This window comes from Oncorhynchus mykiss, chromosome 16 (assembly GCF_057628025.1).
Source record: "Oncorhynchus mykiss isolate SJ-2025 chromosome 16, ASM5762802v1, whole genome shotgun sequence".
Lineage (NCBI taxonomy): Eukaryota > Metazoa > Chordata > Actinopteri > Salmoniformes > Salmonidae > Oncorhynchus > Oncorhynchus mykiss.
In genome coordinates, this window is record NC_143037.1 from 54,252,996 (window position 1) to 54,276,557 (window position 23,562).

The window sequence follows — 23,562 nt, forward strand, 5'->3', positions numbered from 1 at the left end:
TATTAATTTACAATGTAGAAAATAGTAAAAAAATAAGAAAAATCCATGAATGAGTAGGTGTGTCCAAACGTTTGATATATATATATATATATACAGTTGTTTACATAAATCTAGGTTGGAGTCATTAAAACTTGTTTTTCAACCACTCCACAAATGTCCTGTTAACAAACTATAGTTTTGGCAAGTCGGTTGGGATATCTACTTTGAGATATCCCAATGACAAAAGTAATTTTTCCAACAATTGTTTACAGACATATTATTTCACTTATATCTCACTGTTTCACAATTCCAGTGGGTCAGAAGTTAAAATACACAAAGTTGACTGTGACTTTAAAATTCACGTAAATTATGTCATGGCTTTAGAAGATTCTGCTGGGCTAATTTACATAATTTGAGTCAATTGGAGGTGTACCTTTGGATGTATTTCAAAGCCTACCTTCAAACTCAGTGCCTCTTTGCTTGACATCATGATCAAAAGAAATCAGCCAAGACCTCCACATGTCTGGTTCATCTTTGGAGCAATTTCCAAACGCCTGAAGGTACCACGTTCATCTGTACAAACAATAGCACGCAAGTACAAACACCATGGGACCACGCAGCCGTCATACCGTCAGGAAGGATATGCATTCTGTCTCCTACAGATTGGACTTTGGTGCGAGAAGTGCAAATCAATCCCAGAAAAACAGCAAAGGACCTTGTGAAAATGCTGTAGGAAACAGGTACAAACGTATCTATATCTACAGTAAAACAAGTCCTGTATCAACATAACCTGAAAGGCCGCTCAGCAAAGAAGAAGCCACTGCTCCAAAACCACCATAAAAAAGCCAGACTACTGTTTGCAACTGCACATGGGGACAAAAATCATACATTTTGGAGAAATGTCCTCTGGTCTGGTGAGACAAAAATAGAACTGTTTGGCCATAATGACCATCGTTATGTTTGGAGGAAAAAGTGGGGGCTTGCAAGCCGAAGAACACCATCCCAACCGTGAAGCACGGGGGTGGCAGCATCATGTTGTGGGGGTGAATTGCTGCAAGAGGATCTGGTGCACTTCACAAAATAGATGGAATCCTGAGGCAGGAAAATTATGTGGATATATTGAAGCAACATCTCAAGACATCAGTCAGGAAGTTAAAGCTTGGTCTTCCAAATGGACAATGACCCCTAGCATACCTCCAAAGTTGTGGCACAATGGCTTAAGGACAACAAAATCTATGTATTGGAGTGGCCATCACAAAGCCCTGACCTCAAACCTATAGAAAGTTTGTGGGCAGAACTGAAAAAGCGTGTGTAAGCAAGGAGGCCTTCAAACCTGACTCAGTTAAAACAGTACAGTGAGGAGGAATGGGCCAAAATTCACCCAACTTATTGTGGAAATGTCGTGGAAGGCTACCCGCAACCTTTGAACCAAGTTAAACAATTTAAAGGCAATGCTACCAAATACTAATTGAGTGTATGTAAACTTCTGACCCACTGGGAATGTGATGAAAGAAATACAAGCTAAAATAAATAATTCTCTCTGCTATTATTCTGACATTTCCCACTCTTAAAATAAAATGGTGATCCTAACTGACCTAAAACAGGGAATTATTACTAGGATTAAATGTCAGAAATTGTGAGTAAATGTATTTAGCTAAGGTGTATGTAAACCTCTGACTTCAACTGTATATAAATGCACACACTACCGTTCAAAAGTTTGGGGTCACTTAGAAATGTCCTTCTTTTTGACAGAAAAGCTATTTTTTTGTCCATTAAAATAACATCAAATTGATCAGAAATACAGTGTAGACATTGTTAATTTTGTAAATGACTATTGTAGCTGGAAACGGCTGATTTGTTATGGAATATCTACATAGGCTGCAGAGGCCCATTATCAGCAACCGTCACTCCTGTGTTTCAATGTCACGTTGTGTTAGCTAATCCAAGTTTATCATTTTAAAAGGCTATTTGATCATTAGAAAACCCTTTTGCAATTATGTTAGCACAGCTGAAAACTGTTGGTCTGATTAAAGAAGCAATAAAACTGGCCTTCTTTAGCCTAGTTGTGTATCTGGAGCATCAGCATTTGTGGGTTCGATTACGGGCTCAAATTGGCCAGACACAAGAACCTTTCTTCTGAAACTCGTCAGTCTATTCTTTTTCTGAGAAATGACGGCTATTCCATGCAAGAAATTGTCAAGAAACTGAAGATCTCGTACAACGCTGGGTACTGCTCCCTTCAGAGAACAACGCAAACTGGCTCTAACTAGAATAGAAAGAGGAGTGGGATGCCCCGGTGCACAACTGAGTAAGAGGACAAGTACATTAGAGTGTCTAGTTTGAGAAACAGACGCCTCCCAAGTCCTCAACTGGCAGCTTCATTAAATGTACCTGCAAAACATCAGTCTCAATGTAAACAGTGAAGAGGCGACTCTGGGATGCTGGCCTTCTAGGCAGAGTTCCGATGTCCAGTGTCTGTGTTCTTTAGCCCATCTTAGTCTTTTATTTTTATTGGCCAGTCTGAGATATGGCTTTTTCTTTGAAACTCTGCCTAGAACGCCAGCATCCAGGATGTAGCAACTACAGATTGCCCCTTTAAATCTATCAAAGCGTGCATGTTTGGGCATGTGTCCATTAGGACTATGGATTTTTATGCAGCTGTTGCAAGAGCACTTTTTCACTGGCTGTCCACAAAAAGAATGATAGGCAGCTTAAACTTCTTGAATTCAACCATTATTGGATTCAAATACACATTTAGATTTGTGAACAGCCATTCACAACAACCACAGTCCATACGGCGCAAATAGCTAAATGAGAGAGCAGCAGTGTGATTCACATCAATGCTATGTAGATACCAATAATAAGTGAGATCTGTAACGCCGTAGACTTCACCACTGCTGTCATCCTTACCTCCAAGAGTTTATTCAAGGTGGATAATCTTTGGATGCCGACAGCAGTCGCACCATTGAATGACATAGCTTGGACTGTAGCCTACAAAACTCTATTCCTGCCCTTTTCCCTCGATCCATCAAACACATTTGGTGTGTCATCATAGTGGTCTCTGACTTGTGGTCAGACTTTCTCAGGTGGAACAAACTTAAACTTGCGCCTTTTTCATTGCTAATTTGAATGTTATTGAGAAAACAGAGAAGTGTCAAAGATTTTTTTTTTGCAAACATCCTTTCTGAATTTGAAAGTAATCGTCGAAGTAATCATCTAGTTTTTCTAAAGTATCTGTAATCTGATTACAATATTTTTGCTGGTCATGTAACGGATTACAGTTACCATTTTTTTTGTAATCCCTCTTTATAGATGACCATTGGTTTATATAATACCTTATAACAGCCTAACTACATTCCTTAATGTTTTGGCTGTAGCCAATGGCTACATTAAGGAACTGACAGTCTCACTCTCTCCCTCGCTCTCTGTTTTCTTCTATTGAATTCAATATACAAGCTTCTGTGTTTGTCAAAGAACGATGCTGGGACTAGTTTATGTGGATGCGGATAGAGTTCCAAAGTTGTGATTTGTTTGACGGTGCCACACGCATATGCGTATCTTTCTGCCAAGAAGTGACAGGGTTTTTTTGCGAATGAAATAAGCAGGACTTTCCAGCCTTCAGTGCAGTGTCTATGAAATGTAATCCGCCACCAGAGTCACTTGTTACTACAATTTATAAACTCACCCGCTGGGCTGAAGAGGTTGAGATTCAGAAGTAAATGAAACAATTACAATACACTGACAGTCCCGGATTGACATTTATTGTAATACTTGATGATGTTTAGTAAAAAGCACAGTATAAATGTCTAGAAGATGGCTATTGGCTTACCTACCGTATGTTATAAAAGATAATCTAATGACTTGTTAGGCTATATTGCAAGTAGCCTACTGTCTACAGCGCATTGGAAAGTATTCAGGCCCCTTTCCACATTTTGTTACGTTACAGTCTTATTCTAAAATTGAATAAATTGTTTTTTTCCCCTCATCAATCTACACCCAATACCCCATAATGACAAAGCAAAAATAGTTTTTTATACATTTTTGCAAATGTATTGCAAATAACATTTACACAAGTATTCAGACCCTTTATTCAGTACTTTGTTGAAGCAATTCTGGCAGCGATTACAATCTTGAGTCTTCTCGGATATGACGCAACAACCCTGGCACACCTGTATTTGGAGAGTTTCTCCCATTCTTCTCTGCAGATCCTCTTAAACTCTATCAGGCTGGATTGGGAGCGTCACTGCACAGCTATTTTCAGGTCTCTCCAGAGATGTTCAATCAGGTTCAAGTCCGGGCTCTGGCTGGGCCACTCAAGGACATTCAGAGAGTTGTCCCGAAGCCACTTCTGTGTTGTCTTGGCTGTGTGCATAGGGTCGTTGTCCTGTTGGAAGGTGAACCTTCGCCCCAGTCTGAGCTCCTAAGTGCTCTGGAGTAGGCTTTCATCAAGGATCTCTCTGTACCTTGATCTGTTCATCTTTCCCTCGATCCTGACTAGTCTCCCAGTCCCTGCCACTTAAAAACATCCCTACAGTATGATGCTGCCACCACCATGCTTCACCATAGGGATGGTGCCAGGTTTCCTCCAGACGTGACACTTGGCATTCAGGCCAAAGAGTTCAATCTTGGTTTCATCAGACCAGAGAATCTTGTTTCTCATTATCTGAGAGTCCTTAAGGTGCCTTTTGGCAAACTCCAAGTGGGCTGTCATGTGCCTTTTACTGAGGAGTGGCTTCCGTCTGGCCACTTTACCATAAAGGTCTGATTGGTGGAGTGCAGCAGAGATGGTTGTCCTTCTGGAAGGTTCTCCCATCTCTACAGAGGAACTCTGGAGCTCTGTTAGAGTGACCAATTGCTTGGGCAGCTAGCTCTAGAAAGAGCCTTGGTGGTTCCAAACTTCTTCCATTAAAGAATGATGGAGGCCACTGTGTTCTTGGACACCCTCAATGCTGCAGACATTACTTATACCCTTCACAAGATCTGTGCCTCGGAGCTCTACAGACACTTCCTTCAACCTCATGGCTTGGTTTTTGCTCTGACATGCAGTGTCAACTGTGGGACTTTATATAGACAGGTGGGTGCCTTTCCAAATCATGTACAATCAATTTATAAAAACATCTCAAGGATGATCAATGGAAACAGGATGCACCTGAGCTCAATTTCGAGTCTCATAGCAAAGGGTCTGAATACTTATGTAAATAAGATATTTCTGTTTTTATTTTTAATAAATTAGCACAAATTCTACAAACCTGTTTTTGATGTGTCATTATGGGGTATCGTGTGTAGATTGATGAGGAACAATTTTTTATAAGAAGGCTGTAACATCACAAAATGTGTTAAGAGTCAAGGGTCTGAATACTTTTCGAATGCAATGGATATATATCACTGTATATACAGTGATGCACATATATTTATTTATTTTTGTTAATTTCAACCATAAAATATGGTCTTCGTAGTGACTGGGTGTATTGGTACACCATCCAAAGGGTAATTAATAACTGCACCATGCTCGAAGTGATATCACCCCCCCCCCCCCCCCCCTCCCCCAATGAATCGATAGGTGGCTTTCCTTGCGAACCTCCCTGGTTTTTGTGGTTAAATCTGTGTTTGAAATGTACTGCTCAATTGAGTAACCTTACAGATCAGTGTATATGTTGGGTACATAGATGTGTGGGGTATAGAAATCATGTTAAACACTATTATTGCACACAGAGTGATTAATTTTTACTCCTGAACTTATTTAGACGTGCCATAACAACATCGTTGAATACTTATTGATTCACATTCAAGAAATGTCAGCTTTTCATTTTGTATTAATTTGTAAACATTTCTAAAAATCATAGTTCCACCTTGACATTATGGGATATTGTGTTTAGATCAGTGACACCAAATCTAAATGTAATCCATTTAAAATTCAGGCTGTAACACAACAAAATGTGAAACATTAAAGAGGTGTGAATACTTTCTGAAGGCACTGTATCTGTCCCAGACAACAGCACTTCATGCCATAATGTTGCTTCTCGCAGTTAGAAATAGGGTTGTTCCACAAAACGATATTGATATTTTAAGTAAAAATTGTGCACTAGTTATTTTGTTACATTGACAAAGTAATTTCTGAATATTATAATTTTTATTCATGTGATTAGTGATTAATTTACGTCTGTCCCTCATTTTAAGGTCAACCCTGTTACGGGAACTGAACTCTCATTTTATTATGGTGAAACTATTCCTTTTTAAATATTATTTTCTTTCAAAATAAACATTAAACATCTAATAGTGAAATGATAGTGTAAAAGCAGGTGAGGTTGTTCAACACTTAGAAAGAGAAGTTCCAAAACGGTTCTTTAGCTGTCCTCATAGGATAACCCTTTTTGTTTCCAGGTAGAACCCTTTTTGGTTTCAGGTAGAACCCTTCTCACAGAGGGTTGTATATGTACATTGAACTCAAAAGGGTTTTACCTGGAATCAAAAGGGTTCTACTTTGAACCCAAAAAATTGTTCTTCAAATGGTTGTCTTTTGCGGACTAATGAAAAACCTTTTTAGAGTTTAGATATCAACTTTTCTCAAAGAGTGTACTCTTATTGGCCATTTTCTGGTGTTTTGTGGTGGAAATTTGAGCATAACAAGTCACAAAGCTTGCATTCAATTGCTACCGCCTGTTGCACACAACAAGCTTCCATTCCCCCTGTTACAAGGAGATTTATGGCTGATTTAAGATGAAATTGTCAACCCTGTTACTTTATTTGGCACTGAATAGGCACTTTCTTTAGTCATTATTTTATTTAAACCTCCTGAAACAGAATGCTAGAATTCGTTTTTTTTACCAAGTTACACATCTCAAAAGGCACTGAATTGGTGGATCGACCCAATAACGTCCTACTCTCCTACTGTCTTTCTGACTATTCTAGCCTTGACAAGCCAAATCCAACTCCACTCCTTCAAGTAGGACTATTATTCACTTAACAGTGGAATGCTTAACAGGATAGGAACACAAATGAAAAAGTTTTAAAATAGCATGATCATAAACAGAGGAGAGAAGTTTTACCTGACGTATCTCCATATGGCTTTGGTGGTTTGACAGTCTCCCCTAGACTGACGCTGGCCTTGGTGGTGCTCAGCCTTCTGGGGTGAGGGGTGGTCACCACTGCGAACGTCCTCTGGGGGCTCTTGGTAGTGGTGGTGGTGGTGGTGGCCATGGCAGTGGTCAAGGCCTTGGTGGACAGCGTGGAGTTGGCCGCCGTTTTACCCTCACCGTTCTCAAAGTTGTCCTCTGTCCCCGTGGGTCCCCAGTCGATATATCCAGCCACCGTCGTGGTCCTGCCGTCCTGCGATTTGTCATCGCTGTCCCATTTCAGCTGCCTCCTCGCCCTCAGTAACAACCTCACCACGTCTGTTTTGTGCCCCATGGGAAGATCTAGCACCGCTGCTAAATCCCCCACCTCGGTGGATGTGTATTTCAACCAGCACTCCTTACATGGCTGTCCTTTATGTGCCAGTCTCCTGTGCTTTTGACCCCTGAACTTTGGCCCTGGCCCTCCCATATTGGCTGGCGGTGGGACGGGGTTGAGGAGCCGGCGCGCCAGCGGCCTCACTGTCCTCCAATGGAGCATGTTGGGAGTATCCCAGAGGGGCGCCGAGCGGGGCCGGGGACGAGGCACAGGTTTGGGGATGAGCTTGATTCCTAGGCCCTGACTGAGGGGGCTACACAGGGAAAAATCCAGGGTGAGGTGGGTCATGGCCAGGAGGATCCACACCCGAAGCCCTACACAGCTCCCCGGCCGTAAAGCCGACATCTGACTGGGGAAAAAAGGACAGAGGAAATTTTAGATTTCGCATTGGTTCACATTTAAAACCAAAAGGGAAAGTAGTAGTTTTGTAGATGAAGGGTTGGTTTCCCAAACATGGATTCAGCCTAGTCCTGGACTGAAAAGCACTTTCAATGGATTGAACATGTTTTTTAGTTCAGGACTAGACCTAATCTACATTTGAAAACCATCCCAAAGTGCTTTTTAACTGTGAGATTGACACCACTGAAGTTATGTTGATGGAAATCTAATTACCTAGACGATGAAACTGTTCTGAAATGTATGTTGATGTAACATTGTGTAGGTCTGCATCTGTATTCCGCACTGACCTGCTTCTCAGGCAACTTTCTGCTCTCTGACTAAGTCAACTCTGGCAAATTGAACTCCGATAATAATTTGTTTAGCGGAGCACCTGACATTACAAAGGTCAAACACAAAATAAATGGTGTAATTCATTTTCAAAGATTACGGCTTTAACCTCTATTGCTATGTCCTGTCAAACGCAGCAAGGATTTATCCTTGATTTTAGAGGTTTACTTTTTCAATCCCGCCATGATTAACTGTCAAAGGACAAGGTCAGCCCTATTTTAGCTGATCATAATATTCAGCATAATCATGTAGTATAGAATGTCATCTTGATTCCCAAAGGGCAATTTGATTATGCTGCGAGAGCACTGAAAGATGTCATATAATATAAAGTCAGAGTTAGACATGGCTTGATGTGAATATGATATTGAATATGAAAACGTAAAGCATACACAGCGAGGCGACTTTGTACTTATAAAATATCAACAACAGACTTCAAATCTCTTCCTTATATGGGTATGTCTCAAGGGAGGGCATGGTGGTCGTATTGGCAGATTTTAACATTTTGTTTTTGTTGTTATTGATTTCTGTAAACAGGACACCGCCTCACTACTACCTTTTACATTAAAATGAATACATTTTGTATCACTTTAGTCATCAACGTCATTAAAACTGCATTCATACTAGTATTGTCTCAACAAAAAGAGTCATTTAAAACCTTTACATTTTAACAACTGTGAAATTGTACCCTGTTCACAAACCTTCGCTTATTTCACAATCCTGACTAGAACATAAAGAAGAATTGATCTGCTGAGTGCAACCTTCTATGACCACCATGTGACAAGGCAAAACTGGATTCCAGAGGGAACAACCTCATCATGAGGTATCTCTAATCGTTATTGTCCTTGGTCAATTTATGTCAGCACCAAGGCGTTGCTGAACAAAGCGGGTATTGTAGCGAATAGGTACACTGTCGTAAGGGGACATTACATTTTCAAGACAATCAACAACTTACAACAACTCATTTCGTATCATGACTTCAAAAAAATGTTTCAGTACTTTAGGGTTAATTGCTTTAACCTTTCCATCTTTCCATGGACCACCTTTTTAAGGAGCATAAGGAAATGTACAGTTGAATTGCACAACTAAACCAGGACCACTGTAAACAAAGTCACGTTAAAAGAGGCAACCACCCACCCACTGAATCATGAGACTGTAAACATAGTGAAAGTAGAATGAGACTCTGCACACTAACCAGCAGTTGTTTTCCATGCCAGTTTTTAGAATCACAGTCATCATCAAACATCAAAAAAGCAAAAATGCACAGTGGAGGAAAAATAACTGTAATTCATTGTGTGGGGTCCTTTTGAAGTTCTGAGAGAATTCATCAAGTTTGTCATCGGAAGTCCCATATGGCGGCGCACAATGGGCCCAGCATCATCCGGATTAGGGGAGAGTTTAGCCGTCATTGTAAATAAGAATTTGTTCTTAATTGACTTGCCTAGTTAAATAAAGGTTAAATAAAAAATAAATGGTAATGTCTGGTGACTTGGATTGGTCCTGCTCTCAAGCCAAATTGTGTTAACTTCCTAAAAAATACACTTGAAGTGAATCCATTCTCACCTAAGACTATTGACTGAGGGCTCGGGAATGAGTATAATCTCCAATAAGGGAAGCAGTTGTTTCCCGTCCAGAGTAATATCGATTCTAGCAGGGGATGGGAATGTTTAAGGACCACCTTGGTTCAGCATGTACCCCACTGCTCTACTGGGTTCCAACACAGCCACAGGGAAGAGTGTTCTGTTACAGCCCTATCTCAGTGTGAGTTAATTTGAGTATTAAAGGGAAAGGGTTGTTGTACAGATGTAGGATCTTAATTTGCAGGAATGCACGACATTTAGAACATGTTGTGTATTTGACGTTTAAAAATGATTCTGAGGTTTGTAATTTCCACTTTGACATTTTTGACAGATTTTCCTTTATGAAAAATGCATCAAACCCCTACAAAAATGTCCATGAATTATACACATAATAATTCACATTTTGTGTTGCTGCAGGATTATTTTCCTGCTGCAGCAAACTGGCTCAGATTAAGATCCTACATCTGTAGGTCTAATGGTTGCCATATCTAGCCACATTCCCTGTTACAGTCGGTCATATTGATCACCTACTGTGCCGTAATCAGGAATGTGCTGCTCTGTGAAAGCAGTAAGGTCATTGTAATTGGGGATTGTAAACAGGATGACATATGAAGCTTGATAGATACCTCTGCATCATTAGCATTAGCATCTGATTCGCCGCCATCAAGGAAAGGGAGCATGGCTATTGGCAGAAAGAACTCTGTGGGCTTAAATTACGATTTCCCAGGATTTGAATTTGTTTTATATTACAGTAATCTAAAAATATATTCTATAGGTGATGATGTTGGTGATAGCGAAAGCCATCAAAGGAGAGGATAGCCCTCTAGCTTATAAGTATCATGATCAGCTGACATTAACATTCAGCTTGACACTTGTGACCAGATTTCTCTATGGGAGTACAAACTCACAGAATGGGAAAGTTATTCTGCTTTGAAAGTTGATACATTTGTTATCCCAGGAAACAAGTAGGAGAAAGGGCCCTTTGAAAGATTTGTATGAGATTTTCACACTTTCAAGAGACACTTTCTTGTCTTTGTTTATGCCCATTCAGAAGGTAACAGGTTGCCTAGAGAGTAGAGGTCGACCAATTAATCAGAATGGCCGATTAATTAGGGCCGATTTCAAATCGGAAATCGATAATTTTGGCCACCGATTTTGCAGATTTTTTTTTTTACACCTTTATTTCATCTTTATTTAACTAGGCAAGTCAGTTAAGAACACATTCTTATTTTCAATGACACCCTAGGAACGGTAGGTTAACTGCCTCATTCAGGGGCAGAATGACAGATTTTCACCTTGTCAGCTCGGGGGACCTAATCTTGCAACCTTACAGTTAACTTGTCCAACGCTATAACAACCTGCCCCTCTCTCGTTGCACTCCACAAGGAGACTACCTGTTACGCAAATGCAGTAAGCTAAGGTAAGTTGCTAGCTAGCATTAAACTTATCTTACAAAAAACAATCACAATCACTAGTTAACTACACATGGTCGATGATATTACTAGATATTATCTAGCGTGTCCTGTGTTGCATATAATCTGACTGAGCATACAAGCATACAAGTATCTAAGTATCTGACTGAGCGGTGGAAGGCAGAAGCAGGCGCGTAAACATTCATTCAAACAGCACTTTCGTGCGTTTTGGCAGCAGCTCTTCGTTGTGCCTCAAGCATTGCGCTGTTTATGACTTCAAGCCTATCAACTCCCAAGATGAGGCTGGTGTAACCGATGTGAAATGGCCGGCTAGTTAGCGTGCGCTAATAGCGTTTCAAAAATCACTCGCTCTGAGCCTTGGAGTGGTTGTTTCCCTTGCTCTGCATGGGTAACGCTGCTGCTTCGAGGGTGGCTGTTGTCGTTGTGTTCCTGGTTCGAGGCCAGGGAGGAGCGAGGAGAGGGACGGAAGCTATACTGTTACACTGGCAATACTAAAGTGCCTATAAGAACAACAGTCAAAGTTTAATGAAATACAAATGGTATAGAGGGAACTAGTCCTATAATTCCTATAATAACTACAACCTAAAACGTACTACCTGGGAATATTGAAGACTCATGTTAAAAGGAACCACCAGCTTTCATATGTTCTCCTGTTCTGAGCAAGGAACTTAACTTAATGTTAGCTTTCTTACATAGCACATATTGCACTTTTACTTTCTTCTCCAATACTTTGTTTTTGCATTATTTAAACCAAATTGAACGTTTCATTATTTTTTTGAGGCTAAATTGATTTTATTGATGTATTATATTAAGTTAAAATAAGTGTTCATTCAGTATTGTTGTAATTGTCATTATTACAAATAAATAAAAGTAAAAAAATAGTCTGATTAATCGGTATCGGCTTTTTTGGTCGTCCAATAATCGGTATCGGTATCGGCATTGAAAAATCATAATCGGTCGACCTCTACTAGAGAGGGCTTAAGAGGGTTGGGCCAGTAACCAGAAGTCGCTGGTCCGAATCGCGAGCCGCCTAGGTAGAAAAATCTGCCGTTCTGCTTTTGAGAAAGGCAGTTAACCCCCAACAACTGCTGACGTGGATGTCGACTAAGGCAGCCCCCCACCTCTCTGATTCAGAGGGGTTGGGTTAAATGCAGAAGACACATTTCGGTTGAATGCATTCAGTTGCAACTGATTTGGTATCCCCCTCCCCACCCCCTTCCTTAAATCTAGATGTGCCGAAAGTGTCATTTTAAACCAAAATGAATTTACATTTTTAATTACTCTGCCATTTTTAAAATCATATCCCCGTCCTTGACTTTTCCTAAATAAGTATACAGTATATAACACACTGTTGTTGTTAGAATCTTAATATTATAAGCATAAATTGTGTTATAAGCTGTTATAAGAGGACATAGAACGCCAGTCATCGAAACTACACCTAAACTATATTGAAACTAATTTCAGACACATAATAATAGAGTTATCTTAAAGACAAGATTAAATTGACAATAGTCTAATGGGTGACAACATTATAAATTGTTACATTTTATAAGAAAAATCTGATTAACAGCGCAGCTTGGAATTGACACAGAGGCAGGGAAACAGAGTTTCCAAAAATGTACTTTTTCAAGTCCTCCTACAGAGTTACAAGCAGGTAAGACGTTTTGATGTCTATATAGTTTCAGAAAGAGCAGATTTAGCAGTTTCCAAATCACCTATCCTTGCCAAACAACTCTTAAAAATGCTGTGATTCCATGCGCTCCACACGTGCACTCGGAACACTCAAAACATAGTAGTCTTTGTGACTAGTTTCAGGAAACTAGGTGTATGTAGCACTTCACTACTTTAGAGGAGGCATTTGAAAGTAAACATACATTTTCGATAAAAATGAGTTTTTTTGGCAGAAATACCTTCTGGAGCATGTGAACTGCCATGTGCCTTAATAATAAATGTGAATGCCATCTGTAAATATGAATAAAAAAAATAAAAATAAAAGTTTTGAAATCAGTGGAATGCCCGGTGGAAGCTGAGTATGATAGCTAAGGAGATGCCGAAAATTCTGCTGTTTGATTGCAAATATGTGGATGGAGTTGAAAAGAGAACCCACAGAAGGCTGTTGTATAAATCAAATCAAATCAAAAAGTATTTGTCACATCCGCCGAATACAACAATACAAGCCCTTAACCAACAATGAGATTTTAAGAAAGATACATGTTAAAGTATTTACCAAAATGAACTGAAGTAAAAAAGAAATACATTAAAAATCTAAATAAATTAAAGAGCAACAATAAAATAACAGTAGCGAGGCTACGGTTGAAGTCGGAAGTTTACATACACTTAGGTTGGAGTCATTGAAATTCGTTTTTCAACCACTCCACAAATTTCTAGTTAACAAACTATAGTTTTGGCAAGTCGGTTAGAACAGTTAGAACAGTTATTTTTCCAACAATTGTTTACAGACATATTATTTCACTTATCACTGTATCACAATTCCAGTGGGTCAGGAGTTTACATACACTAAGTTGACTGTGCCTTTAAACAGCTTTGAAAATTCCAGAAAATTATGTCATGGCTTTAGAAGTTTCTGATAGGCTAATTGACATCATTTGAGTCCATTTGAGGCCTGCCTTCAAACCCAGTGCCTCTTTGCTTGACATCATGGAAAAAATCTAAAGAAATCAGCCAAGAAAAACAATTGTAGACCTCCACAAGTCTGGTTGATCCTTGGGAGCAATCTGTACAAACAATAGCACTCAAATATAAACACCATGGGACAACGCAGCCATCATACCGCTCAGGAAGGAGATGCATTCTGTCTCCTAGAGATGACCGTACTTTGGTGCGAAAAGTGCAAATCAATCCCAGAAAAACAGCAAAGGACCTTGTGAAGACGCTGGAGGAAACAGATGCAAAAGTATCTACATCCACTGTAAAATGAGTCCTACGTATATCGACAACCTGAAAGAACGCTCAGCAAGGAAGAAGCCACTGCTCCAAAACCACCATAAAAAATCAGTTTGCAACTGCACATGGGGACAAAGATCGCACTTTTTGGAGAAATGTCCTCTGGTCTGATGAAACAGATAGAACTGTTTGAACACAATGACCATCGTTATGTTTAGAGGAAAAAGGAGGATGCTTGCAAGTTGAAGAACACCATCACCATCATGTTGTGGGGGTGTTTTGCTACAGGAGGGACTGGTGCACTTCACAAAATAGATGGCATCATGAGGAAGGAAAATGATGTGGATATATTGAAGCAACATCTCAAGACATCAGTTAAAGCTTGGTCGCAAATGGGTCTTCCAAATGGACAATGACCCCAAGCATACTTCCAATGCTGTGGCAAAATTGCTTAAGGATAAGGTATTGGAGTGGCCATCACAAAGCCCATACCTTAATCCCATAGAAAATGTGTGGGCAGAACTGAAAAAGCATGTGTGAGCAAGGAGGCCTACAAACCTGACTTGGTTACACCAGCTCTGTCAGGAGGAATGGATCAAAATTCACCCAACTTATTGTGGGAAGCTTGTGGAAGGCTACCCAAATGTTTGACCCAAGTTAAACAGTTTGAAGGTAATGCTACCAAATACTAATTGAGTGTGTGTAAACTTCAGACCCACTGGGAATGTGATGAAAGAAATAAAAACTGAAATAAATCATTCTCTCTACTATTATTCTGACATTTCACATTCTTAAAATAAAGTGGTGATCTTAACTGACCTAAGACAGGGAATTTTTACCGGGATTAAATGTCAAGAATTGTGAAAAACTGAGTTTAAATGCATTTGGCTAAGGTGTTACGGTGCGTGAATGAGGACCCAAAAGCGAATTAACTTAGACAGAGCTTCTTTAATTACCAAACATAGGTAGGCTCAGACGGACCGGCAGATTCCGACAGGACAAGACAAGGTTACAGCAAACATGACGACAGTCTGGTTCAGGCATGAAACACAACAAACAAGAATCCGACAAGGACAGGAACAAAAACAGAGAGAGATATAGGGGACTAATCAGAGGGAAAAAGGGAACAGGTGGGAAAAGGGGTGACGAGGTGGTTAGGAGGAGACAAGGCACAGCTGGGGGAAAGAGGGGGAGAAAAGGTAACCTAACAACGACCAGCAGAGGGAGACAGGGTGAAGGGAAAGGACAGAGACAAGACACAACATGACAGTACATGACATAAGGTGTATGTAAACGTCCGACTTCAACTATATATATAGGGGGTACAGGTACAGAGTCAATGTGCGGGGGCACAGGTTAGTCAAGGTAATTAAGGTAATATGTACATGTAGTTAGAGGTAAAGTGACTATGCATAGATAATAAACAGATAGTAGCAGCAGCGTAAAAACGGGGATGGGGGGGGGGGAAATGCAAATAGCCCGGTGTAGCCATTTGACAAGCTGTTCAGGAGTCTTACGGCTTAGGGGAAGAAGCTGTTAAGAAGCCTTTTGGACCTAGACTTGGCGCTCTGGTACCACTTTCTGTGCAGTAGCAGAGAGAAAGGTCTATGACTAGGGTGGCTGAAGTCTTTGGTAATTTTTAAGGCTTTCCTTTGACACCGCCTGGTATAGAGGTCCTGGATGACAGTAAGCTTGGCCCCAGAGATGTACTGTGCCGTACGCAATACCCTCTGTAGTGCCTGGCGGTTGGAGGCAGAGCAGTTGCCAACCCAGGCGGTGATGGTGCAGCTGTAGAACTTTTTGGGGATCTGAGGACCCACGTCAATTCTTTTCAGTCTCCGAGGGGGAATATGCATTGTCGTCTCTCTTCACGACTGTCTTGGTGTGTTTGGACCATGATAGTTTGGTTGGTGATGTGGATACCAAGGAACTTGAAGCTCTCATCCTGCTCCACTACAGCGCTGTCGATGAGAATGGGGGTGTGCTCAGTCCCCCTTTTTCTGTAGTCCACAATCATCTCCTTTGTCTTGATCACGTTGAGGTAGAGGTTGTATATCCTAGCCCCACACGGCCAGGTCTCTGTCCTCCTCCCTATAGTTTGTCTCATTGTTGTCGTTGATCAAACCTACTAGCCTGTGTCGTTGGCAAACTTAATGATGGTGTTGGAGTCGTGCTTGGCCATGCAGTCATGGGTGAATAGGGAGTACAGGAGGGGACTAAGCATGCACCCCTGAGGGGCCACTGTGGTGAGTATCGGCGCGGCAGATGTATACATCCATGTATACTGGTAAGAGCCTAGCTAGCTACATTATCAGATATTATACGTTTCAAATTTTGTCAGAAAGTTGTTTTCATTGCAAGTTAAAGCGTACTGTTAGCTAGCTAGCTAATATTAGCTGGCTGGCTCACTAGCTAAAGTTATGTGCATGATCTGTGTAGTAAGATTATTAATTTCTCAGAAAACCATTTGCATTGCTAGTTATAGCCTAATAATGTTAGATAGCTGGCTAATATTGAACCTAGTTGGTAAACTTTAGCTACCTGCAGATTCATGCATGGTGGCTAGCTATGACAATCAGTTTGTATTGCTAATAGTATCAATTGGGATTATTGCCGTATTCAAAACAACTGGAAACTGGGAACTCGGAAAGGTCTGACTTCCGACTTCAGTGCGTTCAAGACAACTGGGAACTCAGAAAAAAAATTACTACAACTGGGAAAAATCATTTTCAACGGTCATCCAACTCTGAATTCTCTCTTGGAAACTCGGCTTCCTTCTAGAGCGCTGCATTTCCTACCTGAAGCTCACTGATGTTAGAATTTGACCTCATATTTTTGCAAGTTCCCAGTTGTCTTGAAAGCACCATTACGTTCATTGTTTATCCAGCTAGCTAACTAGCTACATGTCTAAACAATGATGATTACATGACCAAGTTAGCCAGGTTTGTCTATTGAATTTACATTTTGATATTGCTACTATGCAAATAACCATTTCACTGTACCGTTTACAACTTCTGTATCCTGTACATGTTATAAATAAACTTTTATTTTATTTGATATAGACTAATGTGAAGAACAACATGCCCTGCACCAAAGTCAGATTAGGATGTAGGCCAAGGACTAGATAAAGTGCATTTTTGCTAATACTTTCACCACTTTTAGTCTTGAAACATTTGGTTGTTTACTACACTACCTTACTCTGTTTAGCACATGGCCTCACATGTGAATCCTTAAAGAGATGAGTGGGGCTAAGGCTTAAGACGGTGTGAACAATGCTGATTGGGTGTAGACAAAGAAAAGCTCTCCAGTAGGTGTACCAAAAATATTCAAGGGCCATTTTTTTGAAGCAGAATTACTTTCCCACTGTTCCTCAACTGCAGTGGATGAATAACCATTTTCTAGCTCCGAGTCTCTACGTTTATCCAACGTAAAAAACACAATTTCAAAGTTTGCTACATTGTGCCAAATTGAGCCAGTTAGTCATTTAAACTCAAAATATAGTATTCTGTTCTTTTGAAATGCATTTTCTTAGACCTGCGTATAAATAATTAAAAATGAATGATCTTTGCGATGGTGTTCATAGACAGAGCTATGGATGCAAGGACTAACCATCCATGATATCAACAGGGAGGATATATATATATATATAGTGTTTGCTTACATTTACTTTGTTTACAAACATTGGAGTAAAACAAGCTTATATTTTGTGTTCGGGTGGGGTACAAAAGTTTAACTAAGCTCATGAGGCATTTATAAGTTATATTCTTCAAGAATCAGTGCGTGCAGCAACTCCTGATTGCCCCTTTAAGTGTTAAGCCTTAGCCCCACCCATCTCTTTAAGAATTCACATGTAAATGCATGGACAACTGTCAGCATGGTCAACCCCTATTATCTCAGCCAATTACATCATGGCTATATAAAGTGCATTCGGAAAGTATTCAGACCCCTTTCACTTTTTCCACATTTTGTTACGTTACAGCCCTATTCTAAAAGTGATTACATTTTTATTTTTCCCTCATCAATCGACACACAATACCCCATAATGACAAAGCAAAAACCGTTTTAGACATTTTTGCAAATTAATTACAATAAAAACTGAAATATCACTTTTACATACATATTCAGACCTACTCAGTACTTTGTTGAAGCACCTTTGGCAGCGATTACAGCCTCAAGTCTTCTTGGGTATGACTCTACAAGCTTGGCACACCTGTATTTTGGGAGTTTCTCCCATTTTTCTCAGCAGATCCTCTCAAACTCTGTCAGGTTGGATGGGGAGCGTCGCTGCACAGCTATTTTCAAGTTCGGGCTCTGGCTGGGCCACTCAAGGACATTCAGAGACCTGTCAAGAAGCCACTTCTGCGTTGTCTTGGCTGTGTGCTTAGGGTTGTTGTCCTGTTGGAAGGTGAACCCTCACCCCAGTCTGAGCTCCTGAGCACTCTGGAGTAGGCTTTTATCAAGGATCGCTCTGTACTTTGCTCCGTTCATCTTTCCCTCGATCCTGACTAGTCTCCCAGTCCCTGCCTCTGAAAAACATTCCCACAGCATGACGCTGCCACCACCATGCTTAACCGTAGGGATGGTATTGGCCAAGTGATGGCATTCAGGCCAAAGCATTTAATCTTGGTTTCATCAGACCAGAGAATTTGTTTCTCCTTTAGGTGCCTTTTGGCAAACTTCATGTGGGCTGTCATGTGCCTTTTACTGAGGAGTGGCTTCCGTTTGGCCACTCTACCATAAAGGCTTGATTGGTGGAGGACTGCAGAGATGGTTGTCCTTCTGGAAGGTTCTCCCATCTCCACAGAGTAACTCTGGAGCTCTGTCAGAGTGACCATTGGGTTCTTGGTCACCTCCGCCTTTCTGCCCCCTTTGCTCAGTTTGGCCGGGCGGCCAGCTCTATGATGAGTCTTGGTGGTTTCAAACGTTTTCCATTTAAGAATGATGGTGGCGACTGTGTTCTTGGGGACCTTCAATGCTGCAGACATTTTTTTGGTACACTTCCCCAGATCTGTGTCTCGACACAATTCTGTCTCAGAGGAGACAGGATTAGCAAAAATGTGTAGATTGATCAGGGAAAACAATTATTTAATCCATTTTAGCTGTAACATACAGTGCCTTGCGAAAGTATTCGGCCCCCTTGAACTTTGCGACCTTTTGCCACATTTCAGGCTTCAAACATAAAGATATAAAACTGTATTTTTTTGTGAAGAATCAACAACAAGTGGGACACAATCATGAAGTGGAACGACATTTATTGGATATTTCAAACTTTTTTAACAAATCAAAAACTGAAAAATTGGGCGTGCAAAATTATTCAGCCCCCTTAAGTTAATACTTTGTAGCGCCACCTTTTGCTGCGATTACAGCTGTAAGTCGCTTGGGGTATGTCTCTATCAGTTTTGCACATCGCGAGACTGACATTTTTTCCCATTCCTCCTTGCAAAACAGCTCGAGCTCAGTGAGGTTGGATGGAGAGCATTTGTGAACAGCAGTTTTCAGTTCTTTCCACAGATTCTCGATTGGATTCAGGTCTGGACTTTGACTTGGCCATTCTAACACCTGGATATGTTTATTTTTGAACCATTCCATTGTAGATTTTGCTTTATGTTTTGGATCATTGTCTTGTTGGAAGACAAATCTCCGTCCCAGTCTCAGGTCTTTTGCAGACTCCATCAGGTTTTCTTCCAGAATGGTCCTGTATTTGGCTCCATCCATCTTCCCATCAATTTTAACCATCTTCCCTGTCCCTGCTGAAGAAAAGCAGGCCCAAACCATGATGCTGCCACCACCATGTTTGACAGTGGGGATGGTGTGTTCAGCTGTGTTGCTTTTACGCCAAACATAACGTTTTGCATTGTTGCCAAAAAGTTCAATTTTGGTTTCATCTGACCAGAGCACCTTCTTCCACATGTTTGGTGTGTCTCCCAGGTGGCTTGTGGCAAACTTTAAACGACACTTTTTATGGATATCTTTAAGAAATGGCTTTCTTCTTGCCACTCTTCCATAAAGGCCAGATTTGTGCAATATACGACTTGATTGTTGTCCTATGGACAGAGTCTCCCACCTTAGCTGTAGATCTCTGCAGTTCATCTAGAGTGATCATGGGCCTCTTGGCTGCATCTCTGATCAGTCTTCTCCTTGTATGAGCTGAAAGTTTAGAGGGACGGCCAGGTCTTGGTAGATTTGCAGTGGTCTGATACTCCTTCCATTTCAATATTATCGCTTGCACAGTGCTCCTTGGGATGTTTAAAGCTTGGGAAATCTTTTTGTATCCAAATCCGGCTTTAAACTTCTTCACAACAGTATCTCGGACCTGCCTGGTGTGTTCCTTGTTCTTCATGATGCTCTCTGCGCTATTAACGGACCTCTGAGACTATCACAGTGCAGCTGCATTTATACGGAGACTTGATTACACACAGGTGGATTGTATTTATCATCATTAGTCATTTAGGTCAATATTGGATCATTCAGAGATCCTCACTGAACTTCTGGAGAGAGTTTGCTGCACTGAAAGTAAAGGGGCTGAATAATTTTGCACGTCCAATTTTTCAGTTTTTGATTTGTTAAAAAAGTTTGAAATATCCAATAAATGTCGTTCCACTTCATGATTGTGTCCCACTTGTTGTTGATTGTTCACAAAAAAATACAGTTTTATATCTTTATGTTTGAAGCCTGAAATGTGGCAAAAGGTCGTAAAGTTCAAGGGGGCCGAATACTTTCGCAAGGCTCTGTAACAAAATGTGGAAAAAGTGAAGGGGTCTGAATACTTTCCTAATGCACTGTATACTGTGGATATATTGCCTCCTAATATTGTACAATCTGTGTTGCTTCATTGGCCTGGGCCAGTGTTTGTTTGAATTCAAGACCAGATTGATCTCAGTGTCAGAGTAGCCACTGATTTTGGTCAATTGTGTGGTATTAAAAAAAATTCAGCTAATGTTTTCTGCCATGTAAATGATGAACTGCATGAAATTAGTTTTTAAAAGGCCAATTTTTTTCCTCAGACCCTGCTAAAAACGCCTCTGCTCAACTGTAGCGTATGCCACATGGCAAACGTTATTATGGCTTTATTATAAAGGGGCTTTTTCTTCAACAGTAAAGGTAGCACGTATCGAATTGCATCTTGATGCACAGATTTGTTTACAGAAAATGATGGCGTGCCGGGAAGGGGGGCCTATTTTTGTATTTTTTTTAAACAAAGCTCCGGGGCCTTTGATTTCTGAATCCGGAACTGGATCCCATACAAGTTTCTAATTAAGGCGCATGAAAGTTCACATGTTCAAGAAGGCATTTCTGCAACCCCCCCAAAAATATTGAAAGGACCTACTGTGAAGTTGGAACTAGCATCAAACGCCCCCGATCCTGTAACCAGTCACATTTAACCCAACCACCACAACTCCCACCCCCTACCACCGCTCTTGCAATTACCATAATACACTCAGATGGTACTGTGGGATCATGGTAGTGGGAGTCATTGTGGATGGTACAGCCTCATTGATCTTCATACCCAGTAAAACAGCAGGAAGAACAATTACTCAGAGAGAGAGCCCACATATCCACATTCATATGCACTTCTTAGTGCCGAGAGACTGGCAAAGGGCAAGTTGATTGTAAACAATATGCATTATTCAGGCTCTCTTTAGACATCCGGCAGATAGCATGCACACACAGGCACACACACAAGCGAAGGTACACACACACACACACACACACACACACACACACACACACACACACACACACACACACACACACACACACACACACACACACACTATTTTTATCCACAACAAAGATTAATTTAGTTTTCTTTCAAGACGAAAACATTGTCTAATTTAATGTTAATTACCGGTTAGTACTTCAAATGTGTTTTTGTATGAGGCAGGGACAATATTATTTGTGTGGGTGTAAGAGAATAAAAACACAGCGGAGATGAATGGCTCAAAGCAGCGGGTGGCCGCAGTGTGTTAGCGATTACCTGCAAGGTGGTGATGAACAGTGGTGATTCAACATGTAGAATTGTCTGGAAATTAACAGAAATTGGTGGCAGATATTCTGATCAAAGGTGAAAGGAAGGCAACCCACTCGGCCGACGTACGTTGCTCTGGTGTGCTTTCCTCTCTAAAGCACTGAGGTTATCATTGAATTCTAGCCTTTTGAATTCAACAGTTTTGATTGCCAATAACATTGGCCATTTGTTTTTTTTTGCATTTTGGATAAAACAACACTTGAATCTGCTGAAGGAATGTTCTCAGTTAATATTCCACCTACAGAGCCAGCCTTAGCCTGTCAGTATAGAGTAAATCCACTGTAACATTATTTTGCAGCTCTATATAAATTCCATTGTCAAGGGGGTTAGGATTAGGCCTAGACAGGCATTCTAAATTAAGCACATGAGCCTCATGCTAGATGAACGTCAATCTGCAACACATTCATAGGTTTTCATTTTAGTAAAAAATATAATTGGCATATGACTCAAAACATGGATTATACTGTTAGGGTAAGTTATAAATAAGTTATAAATAATACTCTGTGACTATGTTTAAAACATGCCTGTGGAAAAAAAAAAACGCTTTCTCTTGAACCGACTCTTGAATATCAGGCCGTGTTAACAAACTGGCACCTTGGAGATTTGACAAACAAGATTCAAGTATATACTCTGAAAATGCATTCAACTGAAAATGTATAATAAATGATGTAGGACATGCTATGAGCAAGAATTACCCCCTTATAATGTCTTCTATCATCTAATAATGATCTATTTTGAGTCCGTTGAAATGTTAATAGATAAAGAAACAACATTTTATACGCCTGATTGTAAGACATTATAAAGGCTCGGGCAGCGTTATACCTGCAGGCTTTATGTAAAGTGTTACCAAACTTTAAATTCCAGCGTACAAGAAACTGTGACCCATAGAAAAGAAATGCATATTCTACTTAATTACCTGCACTTGAAACTTGAGTGTTCCATCAGTCAACACAAAACTATCCAAAAGCTAAATGAGCATAGAGTATCATGACCTTCTTTGATGTCAGTTCGCAAAAAGATTTGGGAAATAATCCTTATTCGAATGTTTGGAGGATAAAAAAAAGGATTCATTCAATGTGTTTATGGAATTACAGCTCAGAGCATACTGTGCAAAGAGGATGTGGCCTATATTATGATATTATCAACTCATTGACATTGTGAAGTAGTGAACTGGGCTGCATGTTTGCTGCGATTTAAGCCTGAGCTCTCTGTGATCTATGGATTCTGAGAGAGCGCAAAGAGGGTTCAATGGTCCTCATGCTCAATGGCAGGATGACTAAGACACTTGTGACAGAGAACCAGTGACATTTGACTCCCCCTTCTTCACTGTTTGTAGTTCAGACTGTCTCAGTCTTGGCCTTCAGGGCTTTACTCAGGAGCCACTGACGAACGCACAATGGACTACTTTAGTTTAGAGTAATCAAACGTGGCTGGCTAAAAGAGCTGGTTAACATTTCCTGAAAGG

The 23,562-nt window shown here is 40.5% G+C and overlaps 1 protein-coding gene across 1 annotated transcript in view; it reads right to left on the bottom strand.

Annotated features, from left to right (window-relative positions):
* Positions 1-23,562, bottom strand: part of ajap1 (adherens junctions associated protein 1) — an 83,077-nt gene that overhangs the window by 32,038 nt on the left and 27,477 nt on the right. Inside the window, exon 2 of the mRNA XM_021566322.3 lies at positions 7,026-7,777. Within this exon, the coding sequence (XP_021421997.1) occupies positions 7,026-7,777 (752 nt within the window). The remainder of the gene's footprint in view (positions 1-7,025; positions 7,778-23,562) is intronic.